This window comes from Xiphophorus couchianus, chromosome 15, assembly GCF_001444195.1.
Source record: "Xiphophorus couchianus chromosome 15, X_couchianus-1.0, whole genome shotgun sequence".
In the NCBI taxonomy this organism is placed as follows: Eukaryota; Metazoa; Chordata; class Actinopteri; order Cyprinodontiformes; family Poeciliidae; genus Xiphophorus; species Xiphophorus couchianus.
In genome coordinates this window covers 7,965,340-7,982,867 of record NC_040242.1, presented here as the reverse complement: position 1 = coordinate 7,982,867, position 17,528 = coordinate 7,965,340, and the positions used below count along the sequence as shown (strand labels likewise).

The following is a 17,528-nucleotide window of genomic DNA, read 5'->3' as shown; positions in this document are numbered from 1 at the left end:
GTTCTCTCTTATGCAACAAAATGCCTATTACTTTCATTTACAGCAGCCGTTCAGCAGACAACAGCAAACAGTAATGGCTTCGTAATGACATTAAACACAGCGTCACCTGCTTCAATGGAAAATGCAACTGCGTCACTGACTGATGCTGTTAAGATTATGAACCGTCATGTAATCGTTACTAAATACAAAACAGAAACATGCATTAATGTAATTGAATTTTTGAAGATATAACACAACCATAAAGAACCATAAAATTTAACATTGAGAAGTCTTGATCTTATTGAACAGGCAGGCTCTTTCACATCAACAGTAACCAGTAACTTAAGCATCTTGTGGTCTGCTTTCAGGGTTACCTTGGTGAATTGCATCGTGAGTATCATGACAGCAATTTTGAACATTGCTGTATGCTATGTTGTATGCCATTTTCCATTTCAAATTCTTTTAAGGCCTTTTTAAATGCACACACTGATTCTGTGTGAAGGCTTCAGACATAAAACACAGCGTCAACTGCTGTGACAAATGTTAATCCAGTTTTCTATTAGGGTGCATTCACACCAGTCCTGTTAAGTCCGCTTCAATTGAACTCTAGTTCATTTGTGTAGAAAGTCCGATTCATTTGGGCAGGTGTGAATGCACAATTGATCAATAAAGCAAACTCTGGTCTGCTTGAAATCCTAGGTCTCGGTTTGGTTAAAGTGAATTCTGGTGCGGTTTGAATGCATATGTGAACCCAAAGCGGACCTGAGACCACTCAGGGTTTCCCCCAGTGTATTATAAGCCTGGCGGCCCGCCATATTTTAAAAGGCCCCCCACCAGGCTAAGCGTTGCTTGTTTTTATTTTTAGAAAAATTAATAATTGATCTGACCAATCAGACAGCTGGCGCCTCTGCTCGTTGCCTCATGCGCTGCCGCTGTTTTATTAAATTTACCTCAGTGCTGATAGCGCACGCGTCCTTTCACTCAAACTAGACACAGGCTGACCTGTAAGAATATTTACATCAACCTAATGTGAGGAGTTATTTTTCTTTGGAGAACTCTATATAAAGGTAAGAGTTTAAAATACAGTTAGAAATGGTTGCGCAGCTCTAGGTGGTTTTTCAATGGGCTTGGTTTGTTTGACACAGTGCAGTGTGAAAGCAAACCACCGCAACTGAATTTCTAACAATTGTTGCAAATTTATTCCCCAATCGAACTGAGTCTACTGGACTATCAGTAGTAGTAGTAGGTAAGATTAAGGGAAAACACCCTTAATCTATCTAAAAATGTATCTTATGTTATTATGTATTTGTGTACTATAGTCTTTTCAGCCACTTCACACATACCCAATGCCCCGTGTCAATCCGCACTAACAGAACTGGATCTACAGTTCTCCTGATCTACGCTGTCAGGTGTCTGCTCAGAGCACACAACCAAGTTCAACACCCTCTCTCTCCTATCAGAGTATTGATGGGCTACATATGGCAGCTGTAACAACTGAAACACAGTTCATGTGAGCTGAGCTGATGACCACACCAAAGCCACTGGGGAACTTCAGAAGCTGCTATTGCAAATTGAACACTTGAACAGCTTTGCATATTAAGAGGGAGGTGAGAAGATTCAGTCAGGCTCCAGCTGGTACAGGTGATATCCAAAGAATTAGGGCAGGTCTGACCAGTTCTAGCGCTGTGTAATGTAAATGTTATAAATGTGAGACCTTAATTTGCAGAAGAGGACTCAAGTTCCTGTCTGGGAGGCCCGTAGTGAGATAAAGATTCAGAAGAAACTTTAAGCCCACCTCATATTTGTTATTTTTTATATAGAGTTAGAAATGCTTTATCGGATATGAATAAACAATTCAACTCCCTTTTCAAATAAAATGAATATTTTATTAATTAAAATGCAGCAACATAGCATTCCTTTAGCCAGATCTGTTTGGATTGTTGATTTGTTGAATTAACTGATAATTGGACAGCAAAAGGTTTGTCTTTTTACATCATTTGTACTGGGTTATCCTAAAGCGATGCCACTTGGGGAGTTTGGGTAGAAAATATTTCTAGGCAAAGATTTTTTTTTTTTATCTTAAATGAAAAATGTGTAGATTTTGGCTTAATTACTGCTGTGACTGTGCTGTTCTTTAGCAAATCATCTTTTTAGAGTCTGTATACTCCAGTTAATGATTTACTAAATTAGTTGAAAATTATTTGAATAATCAATTCATCCCAATTAATCATTTCCGCCCCACTTTGTTGTATTTTTTCATCAAGTGGACTTTTTATGTCTTCAGAAAAGCAGTTTCTCTTCATCTGGTGACACAATTGACATTCTGCCTTTGTTTCACCTCCTGTCTCCAAGTAAAACATACAAACACTCACGAGAACAGATATCAAGAGCATAGATAAACACAAAGTCCATGAAGTGTGTGTTCCCTTAAGAAAATGCAACTTCATACAGAACATACCTTCCTACATGCCACTGCTGCAAGAGTGAAGCATAATGATATCAGCGAGTTGGGTCATCTGTCAGACAGAATACATTAGGGAAATTGTCTTTGAGAAATGACAGTTATCACGACGGGATGACAGCAACACTGTAGGCACGGTGTCTAATCCGGTATCTGCGGTCAGCTAAACGTTGTGCCACTGACCTTGACACCCATCTCCTCTTGTAAATCGACAGCACATCGTGACATCTCCTCATCTTCCACATAAAGAGAAACCATCACAGAGAGAGATTATTTCCCCCGACAAAGTCAATGGTTTTTGGTAACTGAGTCAACTTAATGAAAACCAACGATTTGTGTTCAGAGAAAACCAGAATTCAAAGCTCTTATTGTTTTTCCTTTTAATGCAGCAGCAGCTACTAAGAAGCTAAGTGACAATTGTTTCTGCAGGAAGAAAAATTAAGGGTTGCAATAAGATCTGGATTTCAGATAGCATATCTAGAGCTACAGTCAAATGAGATATTTTGCATTATTAAACTGATCCATATCGATATTAAAAATTTGTTTTTTTCCCAGTTCATGCTTACAGCAATCCTTCTTCTTGATGAGCATTTGGCAGCGGTAGGCAGCAGACTGCATCGAGTCATTAACCCCACTGAACTATAAAGCTTTATTTTCAAATGAGGATTCCTGGATATGCACTAGCTAAAAATAATGTTCTTCTCTGCTTTTATTGAATATAGTATTAGCTGTGTCTGCATGTTTAAATAGATTTTTATAGGGGAAATTATAAACCAGATGTGAGAAGGTTGATGTCGCATCATAATGGATAAAACATCAACACATTACATATAATGAAACATTACATTCACACTGAAGCAGAAGATGACTTAAATTACAGCCATAGTTACTTGGCTGTAACTATTGATCATTTTAGTAATCAATTATTTTATCAATCTATTAATCAGCCAAGTAAAAACAAATTTCAGATTTTTGCAGATTTTCATGTTGACCACTTAAGCCTTTTTAGACAATGATAGAAAAGATACAAATAAACAAATAATTCAATTATTTTTTAAATAAGAAAATAAAAGTTTTATTGCCTAAAATGTAATAACATAGCATTCCTTTAGTGAATTTGAACCGGGTGGAGCTAAAACTATGCCACTTTAGTTTTGGGTAGAACATATTTAAAGACAAAGGTTACAAAGGTATTTATCTAAAATCCAAAATCCATAAACATTTTGTACAGTTTTGATTCAATTACTTTAACTTTTTTTTTCCAGCAAATTATCTACTTTTTCTGCATACTCCAGTAAACCATCTAAATTAGTTGATTATTATTTCTATCATTGATTCATCAAATTAATAATTTCAGTCCTAGCTGAAATGTCTCTTATTTTTTACCACCATCATTTCTGATAAGCCTTTGAGCCGCTGATTAGCATTAGCATCTGATTAGCATCTCAAAGCTCAAATAATACCTAAACTGCAACCCCAATGGAGACGTTCAAAAACTTCATGGATCCAGAGAGAGAAGGAAGTATTTCAAATCATCTCTTCCATCCATCATAATGGGCAAAGACCATATCCCCTACTCCAACATCTCTCTGCCCAGATTTCCAAAAATACAGACAGACAAAGATTTAAAGAGGAGCCGCAAAAGCAAATGAGGTGTATTAAGGTTGTGCGTGCAAACGCTGCAGTTTTTATACTTAGCACGTTTGTTGGTGAGGTATTATCTTTAAAGAGCTCTCATAGAGGGATCATATAAATGCAGCAAACATCCTCTGCAAGAACACCTTGCAAATCGTTTATTTTGAATGAAAGGCAGCATGCACATGATCTGCACCAACAATGCAGCAACAACCTGATGAAGGATGGTTCTCTTCTGGGACAATGGTGCAAGGAACAATTTGACACAAAAATTACAGAGAACACTCTTCATGAGCAAAAACAGAGTCTTCAGTTGGAAGCTTCTTCAATTTTGCTGTAATACAGACTGCTACAGGAGAACCATCCTACCCACAGCCATCACCATCTGTAACACCTCAGAAGAATCTTGAATATATGACTTACAACATTTATTTTCCCTTTGGAATCAAAGTATTTTTGAATTGAATCAACTATGAACCTAGCTTTAGCAGTTCTTGTCATCAATTGATGCCGTTCAGGACATGTTGTAAATCATCGTCTCTGCTGCCAATCAGGAACTTTTAGGATGAAAAAAGTATTTCTGAATTGACTTCCTGCTATAAACCTGAACAGATATGAACATCATACTGCACTTCCCAAATGTACCTGTAATCTCTCAGACACACTGTGCGCTCTGATAGGTTCATAAGTTTACATTTTTTATCATTGTACTGACATTATATGACATCACTTTGTTGGAAACAACGCTCCCCTGTTCAGATAAACTCATCCCAGCAGATGAGTACGTAACAGTAGCCCATTTGTTCTTACCCTGCAGAAGCTTAAGGCCACATTTTTCAAAAACATCTTTCACAATCCTTAAACAATCCAACTTTCTATTTATCGATGCTTTTGTGAGGTCACTCTGACAGAAAAACTGTGACAGACCTTGGCAATAGGTCAGCACACCAGAATGTTTGGCAAAGAGCAGCGGAGAATGTGATCACAGTCATAAAAACATTAATACTGCTGGATGCAATGTTTACTGTACAAACTTTAATGTATTTGTTGTTTTTCTTCCTGTTACAAACCAACACAATGTAGGACATAGTTGTGTGCAGACCACCTTCTTCTACCTGTTTGCTGTGTTGACCTACATGGCTTATGGAAAACTGCAAACAAAAGAGTTTTTACAGCTTTCTTGCAAATATTGATGACTTTGTCACTTTCAATTTAAATAATCACTAGAACTGTATTATTTCCCTCACTTTATAATACTGTGGTAACAACTCTTCTGGAACCAGTTTCACTTTAGCTCCAATTTTCAAGCAATTCAAATAAAGATCAACACTACTGTTTATGCATTATATTTGTATATTTATACACTTCTATATTTGTATTTAGTATCTGTATTCTGCGAGTATGAGAAACCTCAGTTACCTTACTTATACACATAAACTAGGCAATTAAAGTTCATTCTTATTCTACCAGCTTCTAAAGCAAACTGGTTTATTATAATTTTTCTTTGGCAAGTTAAATACACTTTAAAATTTGTCAAATATGGAGGGATTTCTTCTTAACCAAATGTAGATTCTTAAAAAATAATTATAAGTATTTGGTTCAAAAAAGTTCAGAAATTGAGTTTCAATATCTTATTTATCCCTTACGCCAGTTTTAAACCCACACATGGATTCAGTAAAAAAATAAAATAAAATAAATCTGAATGGCAAAAAAAATGTTGCCATTCAGTAATTAGTAACCAACACCAGGGTCTTTTAAAATCGTTAATCCTTCTGACAGTCTATTTTTCAAGTACATTCTGAAGCCTTCAATTAACCAACAAAAAAAAAAAACGAAATAGCAAAAAAAATCAATTTAGAGGTAAACAGTGTCTTAAAAAAGATCAAGTCGATCACAAACATGCCCTGTAAAACCAAAGGCTGTATGATTGTAATAAAATGACCATAAGAATCACTTTATTCTTAAGAAATAGATTTTTATTCCCTAAAAAGACAGAATTTAAGCAAACATTTCCAGACTGAGCAGGAACCCTGCCAACAGTAACATCAACCAACAAGTATTGAACAAAATACCATGCTGAAACCTCAGAAAAAGGTTTTTTTCTAGAGCTAAATCAAAGGGCGGCTGTAAATAACATTTCAAATGAGAAATTTTAACTGCTGGTACTTCAGTTCAAAAGGTAGAAACAGAAAATATGACTTATCAGAATGTTGCTATCATTTCAAAGTATTTTCTGACAAACGTAGTACACACAACTCCTCCAATCCAACTGATGTAAATAACATACAAAGCCAAGAATGAATCTGGATTCAGTCGTGACAGAAAGGTCACCAAAGGCAACTATTTTTATTGCAAGAGGAAAACAATCTACCGCATGTCTGACAGGATTAAGATCATCTACACCTAAGGCCTTGTAAAGAAATATTAAAATCTGTTTTTTAAGAACCATTCAGCGTTTAAAAAAAACTCCACACAATATTTAAATCCAAAGCAGGAGACAAAACTGCCTTACTTCTATCAACACCTTCAATATGGGTGAAGATCTACAGAAATTTCTGTTTTAGCAAACAATATAGCAAGCAATCTTTAAATAGTGCTTCAAAGGATGATTGACAATTTAACAACATACATCTGTTGTTCTAAGACAGCTAGCTTTGTTTTTTGAGCAGATTACTTTTGATCTGGACATTCAGTAATGTGGACCATTTATAATTTACCATTAAATCCTAAAGGAGAATGTCCACTTTAAGCAAACTTGGGTTATGAAATCCACTTCTGAATGGCTTCAGGAAAAAAAAACAACTACTTTAATAATTTGGAGTCAAGGCATCAAACGGCCTTCAGTTTCTTTCCATCATTGTTTTACATATAGACAATTTGGTGCCATCCATTTGCTCTGTGTGTTGTATCAATTACGCTACGCCAGTGAGATATAGATTTCCCACATAATGCTCTACTCATTCTCATAAATGTCCTGCATGCTTTCTGAATATCAGGGCATCACGCTTAAGCCTCCCTCCTTCACCAGGACCTCAGAACAAAAGAGATGTTAATTCCCATTCATGCGATCGCCCTCTCAACTAAGCATGAGCTGTAGGGCCATTATTCTAAAGTGGTTCACTCCTTCACTTGTACAAGACGACATGACTTACAATCAGCCTACACTAAGCTTTCATGTACAAGCCACATGAAACATTTATCAAAGTGTGTTGACCGAGCAACTGAAGCCTACTTTTCATACGTAGAAGCCTCTAGAGCAAGAATACAAAGCTGCTGGACACAGTTAAAACATTTCAGAAGAATCTACAAACAGGACATTTGATTTGCAAAGATCTTTAGTGTAATATACAAACTTTAGAAATTATTGTTTTTGGGGGATGGGTGGAGGGAATCAACGTAATTCAGGACTGACAGGGAAATGTCTGTCAGATATGATTTGTCCCCACCAACGCAGTCCAGTGATTAGGTCTGATCAGCCAAGTGACTGGTAGTGCTTTGTGGGTATATGGAGGCTTTAACAAATAAAAAGCAGTCTGTTGCTGCTTCCAAGGAAGGAGGAGTCACTCCGTGCTTTAATTTCTACTGCCAGGAAATATTAAGTCTGACCATCCTTGGTCCATAAAGGTCAAAGGAGCAATTAATCCGAGATGATAATTGGGTTTAAAATGCCAGTCAGGTTTTCAACCACCAAAACTGATTTCCTGGACTCAATTCAAGCTACTTCATTAATCTTTAAGGTAAATTATTAAAGTTTCATCAAAGAGTTATTTAAAATGGGTTCAGCTGTGGGCAAGAAGGATTACCTGTTGGTTGCGGCAGCTCTAAAGAAGCCTCTGACTGAAAATACCCCATTGTGTCAGAGTTGAAGAGGTTGATCAGGGTTGCCCATTGTGTTCTTTTTAGATAAGGCATCCCTCTTTACACAATCATCTCGAGATGTTCTAGGACATCTTCAGTTTTTTTAAGCTCACCAACTCTCCACACCAGACTGCACACACAGAAAACTGCCTGTTCAAGATCTGGCTGGTTTTGTATCAGCTTTCAATTTATGTAAGTTTTGAAAATGTTTTTACAACTCCAAGAGTTCAGCCTAGAAAATACCCAAGAAGGCTTCTGTTTAATTTAGTGACGTTAATTGCCAAGATCAGCATACTAAAGACAGATTTAAAATGTAAACTAATCTTGTCCTTTAAAAAACACACAACTGTCATCATTAACACCCATCATTTTAGCTTGACCACTCATCTTGTATTCATTGACCCCAAACCTGGCCAGAGCAAGCCCATCTTATCATGGAAATACCACAGGTTGTCAAAAACCTTTCCTTTTGTGTTTTTATTAATTTTATTTATGCTTAAAGTCAAATAAAAGGGTCAGAGGGTTGCAGAGTGGACCCCAGCCTATTCATTGTTCAGTATTTGCGAATTTGTCGATTTATAGACCACAAATCTATTATTTGAAAGAAAATGCAGTTTGGGGGGCTGAAATATCTTGGTGCAATGCTACGAGACACGCCATTACCTAGAATTTCCAAAGTAGCCAATCCAGGACCGCCATTAATTTTCCTTGGCTTTGATTGGATAAGAACAGAAATACGGAAGACAATGAAAGTTAACTTCTGCAGCATTGGTAAGATAGTTTCCACTGTGCATTTTAATGCCTGTTACGGTATATTTGGTGTGTAAACTACTAATACAGGTGGTTATAAGTGTTTTTGAGCAGTTCTCAAGTATTCCTACATTTCAGCTACTTAAGGCGGTTTTGGTCACTAACCCCTAACCCACAGGCCAGAGATTACCCAGTACTGCTCCGTTTAATTTTTGCTGCACTTCTCCAGACCTGGAAAGTCACTCAAATCAAATTTAAAGTGTGGAAGATAATGTTTTATGTCAAATTGAGGTAAAGATTTGTTTTGTTTCCTATGATTACTTGTTGTGAAATCTATAAACTATTTATGTGCTGTCCTGTAAAAGAAAAAAAAAGTAATTTCAACAAACATGGTAAATAAAACAGCCAAGGGTTTTTGAATCAACAAAAAGAATGAATCACTGATCTGTTTAAATGAATACATAAGGAATAATTAGTCTGAGTTCTGCCAGAAACCCAGAGGTGATAAAGAGAGACCAAAGACGAGCCTGAGTGGATGGTAGACACAACACAAGGTCTGTTAAAATGTATGTATGCAAGAAGATTAAGAACCATGTTACACTGCTTCCAATGCAAACACCATTACCAGTCTGATCAAAGAGTGGGAGATGCAACATCTAACTGGAAAACAAGTGTGCGATGCCTGCGTGCTCAGTGATTGCTTTGATCTTTGTTCACAGGTCTGACAGACCACCCACTCTTGCAAAATACACTGAAATCTTCCTTCTGCTGGCTTCACGCCATGTGCTCCACTGCAGTGTGGAGCTTTGGATGATAGGGGGGGAAAAAAGTTCCAACTTCATTGAGAGGGGTCAAAATGAGTCAAAATACAACTCATTGTCCGACAGAGTTTCTAATACAAACTAGCTTTACCTAGATTAAACTTGACACAACGACAGCAGATTTAGGCATGTCTCTTCAGAAAGTTTATAATTTGTTTGGTTATTTATTCTTAGAGTGTTTTCACACATAATAATCCAGTAGACTTGGTTCTATTGGCGACCCATTTGTTTGCACCATCACCAAACCAGGTGAAAAACCTGTTTATCCCCTCACCTGTGGAGGCGCTTCACCAATAACCACTCAATGAAACAATATGAAAATCTCAGAAGAAGACATGAGAACAACTTCATTTTTTTGAAAAATGTAAACATAGTAGCATCAGATTTTAGCAGTTGTAAGATTTCTTTTTTGGTCCACATCAGAGTCTGATTGCACATTCACACCAGCAAAAAAAAGAGAAAAAACTGACTTTCTAAACAAACGAATTGGAGTTTGATTGAAGCAGACTAAACTGGGCTGGAATGAATGCTCCCATAACATCTGCCAGGTGACATTACAATGCCATTAGCTTCCATGTTTCTGATGTGACGTAATGTTTGGCTTGGGTCGGGTCCTCCTCCTGTCAAGCAAGCGTCTTAACACCGATTAGGCTCAGTTGTATTACACATGAATGAATGACTTACATTTTCCATCCAACTCACTGAAAGCTGAGCTACGCCCCACAACTGGCATCGATTGCATGCCTGCAGGAGAAGAAGCATAAGAGGCCTGTGTAGGTTCATTCTCCCACCACTTTGCATCTAATTAGGAAAACAGGATGCAACTCTTGGTTGAGTTTCAAGTTAAAGTTGAAGGACCATCCAGTGATAAACACTGAGGACTTTAAGTGCATTCACCTCCTTGCTTAATCATTGACATTAAACATTCAGAGCATAGTTGACAGAAACCATTTAGCACTGATTGAGTTATCCGATATTTACAAAGCACTACTGTTCTGCTACACCAGCTAACATGATAACATGACTTAACTTCAACTATTTAACAATCCATGGAGTTCCACAACATCACTGCTATCGCTTCACTCTGATTGCTTATCAATATGTCGAAGCAAGAAAGAGAAGCTAAATGTTGACTTGCATTGATGATTTGATTAAGAAATCAAAGCAAATGTTAGTTGATTGTATCTGATGTTCATACATTCTTTAGGTCAATAAGGTCAGGGTAAAGATAAAGTTTTACTTCAAACAAAGCTATTCAGAACAAGTTAAATCTCCAATATTTGCTTTTGTATCCCACCTGGCTAGAGTTCATTTCGTTATATCTAACAGCATCATAAACAAGGTATCTGTCAGAGCAGCTAAGCAACATCAAACATTAAACATCACACGTTTGTGTTGTGAAAAAAATACCATGTGACCTTATCTTGTAAGAATACAATCCTCATAGTCCAATCATAGTTGTATTTCACCTCTTCAGAAATGTATCATATCTGCTCATCAAATATCAGTAAAAATTTTGCAATCGCTCTTTAAAACTGGACTGTTGCATCTTTGATCAACTTCCAGACTTTGTTTGAAAGATACAAAAGAAGAAAAAGTGGTTCAAAAACCATTTTTTTCCAGCCACACATTAAGACTCCAGTAAGAGTTAGGAGTTGCAGATCCCTGGTGTGTCATCAATGCGACATCATTTCCTTTCCTTGGCAGTAAGAAAGTAACAATACATGCATTCAAACTGAATCATTTGCGCTCAACCAATCCAGCGTTGCTCTAAATCTGAACATGAACAGAATTGCAGTGTGTGATGAAATTCCACCACTCAGCTTTTAAAAAGGTGGGTCATGAAGCAACACAATTACCATGCATGTCAAGCAACTAAAGTTCATTTAAAAAGTGCTCTTGGTCCCTTTTATTTTTCTGTCTTCATGCACTTAAATGTTTCTTATGCAAATTTTAAAATCATTTAAAGATATCTTGAGTAAATAAAAAGACATTTCAGCAAACCAGGTGCTATGTCAAAAAGTAATACCTCCTGAATCTAAAACACGCTTGTTGCAACAACTGCCATCAAGCATTTATAATCTTTATTTTAAGAAAATCACTAGGAAGGTACATACTTTGCAGAAGTGTTTTAAGTCAGTCACACTTGAAGATTTTTGATTTTTCATAATCAAAAATGGCCTGTGTAAAGTCACGCTACAACAACTCATTCAGATTTTATGTTTCAACTTTGACTTGGCCACTCCAAATCCTTTACTCTGCTTCTGAGCCATGAAAGAGAGGCATTTGCTTGCATTCTCAAAATGCGCTAGAGAGCAGAATTCGTATTTAAGAGAGACAGGAAACACTTTTAATCAGGATTGTTTTTAAGACTTGCTGCTTCTTTAAAATTGGTGAATTTTTGTCTCAGCAATGATACATAGCCCTTTGGAATAATGTGACATTTGCCTCAAGCTAAAGTCTGTCTGCATTAGAAGCACCTTTGGCTCAGAATAGAATTTTTTTTGACATTTCACGAAGAAGAAGAAAAATGTGAACAGACCACAAAGCTGAAATGAGCAAAACAAAACAGTTTATACACCCAACAAAAGAGCTTTGATCATATAAAATAAAAGTTACAGTTCACATGATTCAGCCAGTCTCAAGATCTTTAACACAATTATGAACATATCTCAATGCTACTGCTTTCTATATGCTGAAACCATTCAATTATTCATCAGAGAGCTTTGTTGCTCTCCATATTTCCCTCTTAGCAATTTGTAAGCATTCTGCTCTCCGCTGTGTGCAACCAAACACCACAGTTGCCCTGGTCACTTCAAGATATTCACCCAACAGAAATCAAAAACTTTACATTCAGCCACCTGATCATGAAAATATTTGCTGTGAAATTAAATTAGTTTCTTAGATAATTAGGAACTTGACAAAAAACGTAGAATCAGCATTCGTCATCGATCTCATTTGTATTCAGCCATCTTTCCGTCTCCTGCTAGTGACTTCAATCTATGTGCTTGTATTTTGTAGCAGAAACAAACCTGGAACACGAGCAGACCGAACGCAAACTGAGACCAGAGAGAACGGCATGCAAATCCGCCTCGGTACCATTGAAGAACCTCACCTGTGTAGCCCGCGATCCAGCCCCACGAAGACACCATGGCCAGCAGCCATTTGAACATGACTCCTTCGATGTGCCAGAAAGCGGAGCTGTCCCATATTCTCAGCGGCTGGAGGAGCAGCAGGTACAAGCAGTAGGACGGGATGGCCACACAGTTGTTGAAGAACATGAAGGTGAAACGCATCACAGACTTGAGGAGAACCCAGCTCAGTTTGCCGGCACCATCCATCAGCTGTGCCATTCTGAAACGCACCGTCTGCAAACAAACAAAGCCGCCGTTGGAGACTTGTGTTGTTTGACCTACAATAAAAAAATGTTCTGCTTATAGACAGAAGATGTGCACGAAAACAATGAATAGAAATAGAGAATATAACAGCATAACTGTCACATTTGGATGATAAATTGTCTCAAAGATTATTGTGATAATCAATAATTTATCAAAGACCAATATGAAACGAAGCGGCATAATAATATAATAATAATAACCTTCTGAAATACTAATATACTTCAAAGACATTTTATATATCCAGAATAAAACACAATAAAAAAACAAAAAATGAAAAGGAAATTAAAACCACACAAAACCGAAACCATAAATAAAATGGATTATGAAGACTCTGTAAACAGAATTGCCTTTCAAAAAATATTAATATTCACAAAGCATCTTAGACCTTTAGAATAAATCCTAAGGTAACAAAATGTTAGATGGCGTGAGGAGGAGTTTTAGTGAGATAAGCAGGGAATTCCCGATTCCAATATCGATATCAGAAATCGATCCAATATAAGCCAAAAAACGAGTATCAGATTATATCAGCCAGCCTCTAAAATCTCTGATACAATCTATTGTCATTGATTTTTTGTTCTCTACTTGAGTAATAACATTTGATCAAGTCCAAACTTAAACTACAAATATAAGTAATAAAAGTATGCATGGTTTGTGCTGATATTGTATCAGGTGAATATCAGTGTTAGGCAACACTCAAAGCTGCAATATTGATATTGTATCAAAAGTGAAAAGGTTGCATGAGACACTCCTGGTGAAAAAGACCACCAGAAAGGAGAGATATTCTCTGGAAAATAGATAAAGCTTTGCCAAGAGCAGGATCTGCTACTGTTCCTTTACTTCCCAAATTAAACAAGTATATACAAGCAGCAGGAAATCACACTGAATAGCTGACAGACAGCAGAGCGTCAACATTGATATCAGATAGATGACAGTAAAATGACCAGCATGGCGAGAAGCCGTGACAAATCACAGGATGGGGATGTAAATAAAGTGCGATCAGACATTTCGATGCTGTGTGACAGTTAATTTAATGTTGCTTAGTTTCATCATCCAGTCTAGATTCAATTATCGGTAAACTTCTAACAATGTACTGGGAGCGAATTTGTTTGTTTTGTCTTATTTTGTTTTCTGTATCAACCAATCACAGTCACTAGAAGACAGTGAAGTGAGAATCTAGGCTCGGTTTTCTACACAGAATGAAAACAATTTCCAAGAAACTCTGCTATTAAAGCCCATTTTAAATCACTTTTTTCTTTTCACTATTTTTTTTATTTCTCTGTTATATGCTTCAGAATAATCGGTCTCCATCCATCTCAAAGATAATCGCATAGCTGTTACGTAGCTATTTTTTAAAACAGAAATACAGCTCCCTTCGCAACCATTTCCTCCCTGATACAGATAAGCAAAAAGCCTTAAAATAAACAATTTTTCTAAGTATTAACTGAAAAATCCAGCCTTTAAGTACCGTATTTTCCGCACTATAAGGTGCACCGCATTATAAGGCGCACCGTCAATGAATGGCCTATTTTAAAACTTTTTTCATATATAAGGCGCACCGCATTATAAGGCGCATAGAATAGACGCTACCGTAGAGGCTGGGGTTACGTTATGCATCCATTATATGGACCTGCGCTAAAGGGAATGTCAACAAAATAGTCAGATAGGTCAGTCAAACTTTATTAATAGATTACAAACCAGTGTTCTGAAAACTCCGTTCATTCCCAAAATGAATAAGCAGGTGTTTTATTATTTTCCCCGAGGTAAAGTAAGTGACGTGGTATTTTCGTGACACAGTTTATCTTTTAACAACAGCAAGATATAACATATAGTGGAGGGGAACTTTTCCTCAATTCAATAAACACATAAAAAACAGTCTGATACTGTTACGGTAAATCAAACGTTAGTGCAATCACAATATATATCCACTTCCGCACCATTGATTCGTTCATGTTAAATTCTCTTGCTGCTCCTCTATTCCCGTGTTCCACTGCGCAACTGATCACCTTGAGCTTAAACTCTGCGTCGTAAGCGTGTCTCTTAATAGGAGCCATTTTGGGGTCTTTACACAAAACCCAGTGTGTTTTATGGCCATATATACGGCACTATATGGCCATATATATGGCACTATATAAGCCATATATATGGCTCCGTTCATTCCCGTTCCGTTCATTCGTATATATGGCTTATATAGTGGGCCTTATAATCCGCACTATATAAGCCATATACTGTATATGGCACTATATAAGCCATATATATGGCTTATATGGTGCGGATTATAAGGCGCACTCTCGGCTTTTGAGAAAATTGAAGGTTTTTAGGTGCGCCTTATAGTGCGGAAAATACGGTACATTTACTCAGAGAGAGAGGGAAAAGCCACATCTTCCCCAGCAAAGACCAAAATAAATTTTGACGACCATAATAATTCCAGTAAATTGCATATAACCAAACCAATCTGGAAGTTTTAACACAAGTTTCTGTTTCACTGAAGTATACAAATGATTTGATAGAGAGGCCAATTGTTCTTCAAAACTGTAAAGACAAGAGAACACCACAGAGATATTGGGCATGTTCATGTTCTACCATTGCTCACCTAAACAGGTTTCTTCAGCTTTACTAGAACTTTAACTGTAACTGTGTGTTTTGGTCAAATCACATTGAGCTTTTCAGAAAGACTTTCAGGTGAGTTTATTAAGAGTAAAATGCTTACTGTTATGTATGGTGGAGAATGTGTGATGCTGTGTGTCTGCCGCTATCTGTTGGCATTGTAAAGAATAAATAACTTGTCTGCTATATTTCTAATTTTAAAAAACCTCAAATGCCAGTTCCATATTGTGATTAGGTTTCAGTTCCTCCAAAACACCATTTCGCTGCTGTGAAACACTCTTATGCTTTCTAATAACAGTAATAAACATAAAATCATTTTTGCGTCAGAATTTATTATTACTTCATTTCAGAGCCTCTTAAGATTTTTCTACCAATTCTTGAACATCAGACTGTAAATAAATTATTATAAAACGACATTTGTGATTTTCTCACTGATGTTTTCAGACTTTTTAAGGCCGGTTTATGTTTTATAATGTTCGGTCCTACAACACAGTTTAAAATGACATTCCTGCATAGAATGTATTCTTTGAGAAGCGTGTTTTCATACACTGTAGTAAATAATGATGTCACTGTTTTTAAACTGAGGGAAAATTATAATCTACGGTAACGAACTTGACATTTTGGTTGAATAAAACAACTATTAGAAGTCAATCACTCCAGAATGTTTGTTGAAAGTCTTATGGTAGCATCTATTAAAAAAAATAAAATGATAATCATCCCAGGACTGGAGCGTTTTAAATACTGAAGCTGCTTTAATTTCTAACACAAATGACCTTTGCATAGGTTCAAAGTTATTTTACTGGTCCATCTGATTAACTATGTTTTGTTGAAGGCTGCATAATATCTGACACCGCAACCATCATTGCCATGTCAATGTGTTTGTAAATGCAACAGATTATAATATTTGGTAGGATGTTAGTCCCATGAATTGAAACCATGCAAACTGTTTTTGGTATGCTGAAGAAACTTCTCAGTATATCCACGTCTATGCCGTTACTTGATGTAGACATATCCTTAGTGGCTATGACGCTGAAGTTCGCAGTAACTGGTGAAAAACTTCAGATATTTTGTAATAGCAATGTTTTGCAATAATATTGTAATGATGTTTTCCTGATTTCATGCAGCTCTAGTTTTGACAAGGAAAACCAATCCAAGTCCTCTTTTGATACAATTTTAAAATGTCTGTCCAGATTGTTGTTTTCGTAAACCTTACCATGTACAGATGTGGAGTTTGTCGTAAAACATTAGAGAAAAGATGTCAGAGCTATCGTCTCGGTGGATCTGTGTCCTCAGACATTTTTTTGCTGATTTTTGTATTTTATTTTGCGTAACTTTGACTGTGGCAATGAGCCAATACAAATGGTACCAAAATTTTGTCAGGTGTATTTCTGATGATTTTTTTTTTTTTTTGCATGTCTTTCATCATTGCAATGTGCAATTTATTTTAACAAAAATGTTTCTTTTTTCCCAAAATGTAATGTTTCATTGCAACATTTGGGGTGATATTGATAACCAATATTTACTGATGTGTACATCTCCTTACACGTTCGATCAAACCAACTACATTACTTCTCTGCTTCAACTGATCACCCCAACAGTCCTATGTTACTTCACTGTCACATGACTAAACAAATACCACATGGCCAACTCTCTCCCCTACTGAAATACATGCACAAACTGCAACAAAATGGAAATACACGTCAGTTGTTCATATCATATCGACCCCATTTTACTTATCGGACTGATACCGATAGGTTAAAAAATGACTAACATCAGTCAACACTGATGTTGATGCCGATATTTTGTGCATCCCTAATGATAATGTATTGTAAATTTACCAATTTCCACATGTGGGAAGCAAAAACTAAATACTGAAGGATTTTTTATCAGCTCCATTTGGGTTGGACAACAGAACATGACAATATGAAGTAGGCAAAAATATTCAATAAACCAACACATCATGGCCCAAACTGAAGAAATCTAAGAACAGATGAGAAAATAGCGAGAACATGGAGTGGCAAG

At 36.6% G+C, this 17,528-nt stretch overlaps 1 protein-coding gene across 1 annotated transcript in view; it reads right to left on the bottom strand.

The window, feature by feature from the left end:
- The window catches only part of lpgat1 (lysophosphatidylglycerol acyltransferase 1), a 55,589-nt gene that overhangs the window by 36,296 nt on the left and 1,765 nt on the right, over positions 1-17,528 (bottom strand). Inside the window, exon 2 of the mRNA XM_028040295.1 lies at positions 12,620-12,872. Coding sequence (XP_027896096.1) covers positions 12,620-12,857 — 238 coding nt within the window. The 5' untranslated portion in view covers positions 12,858-12,872. The remainder of the gene's footprint in view (positions 1-12,619; positions 12,873-17,528) is intronic.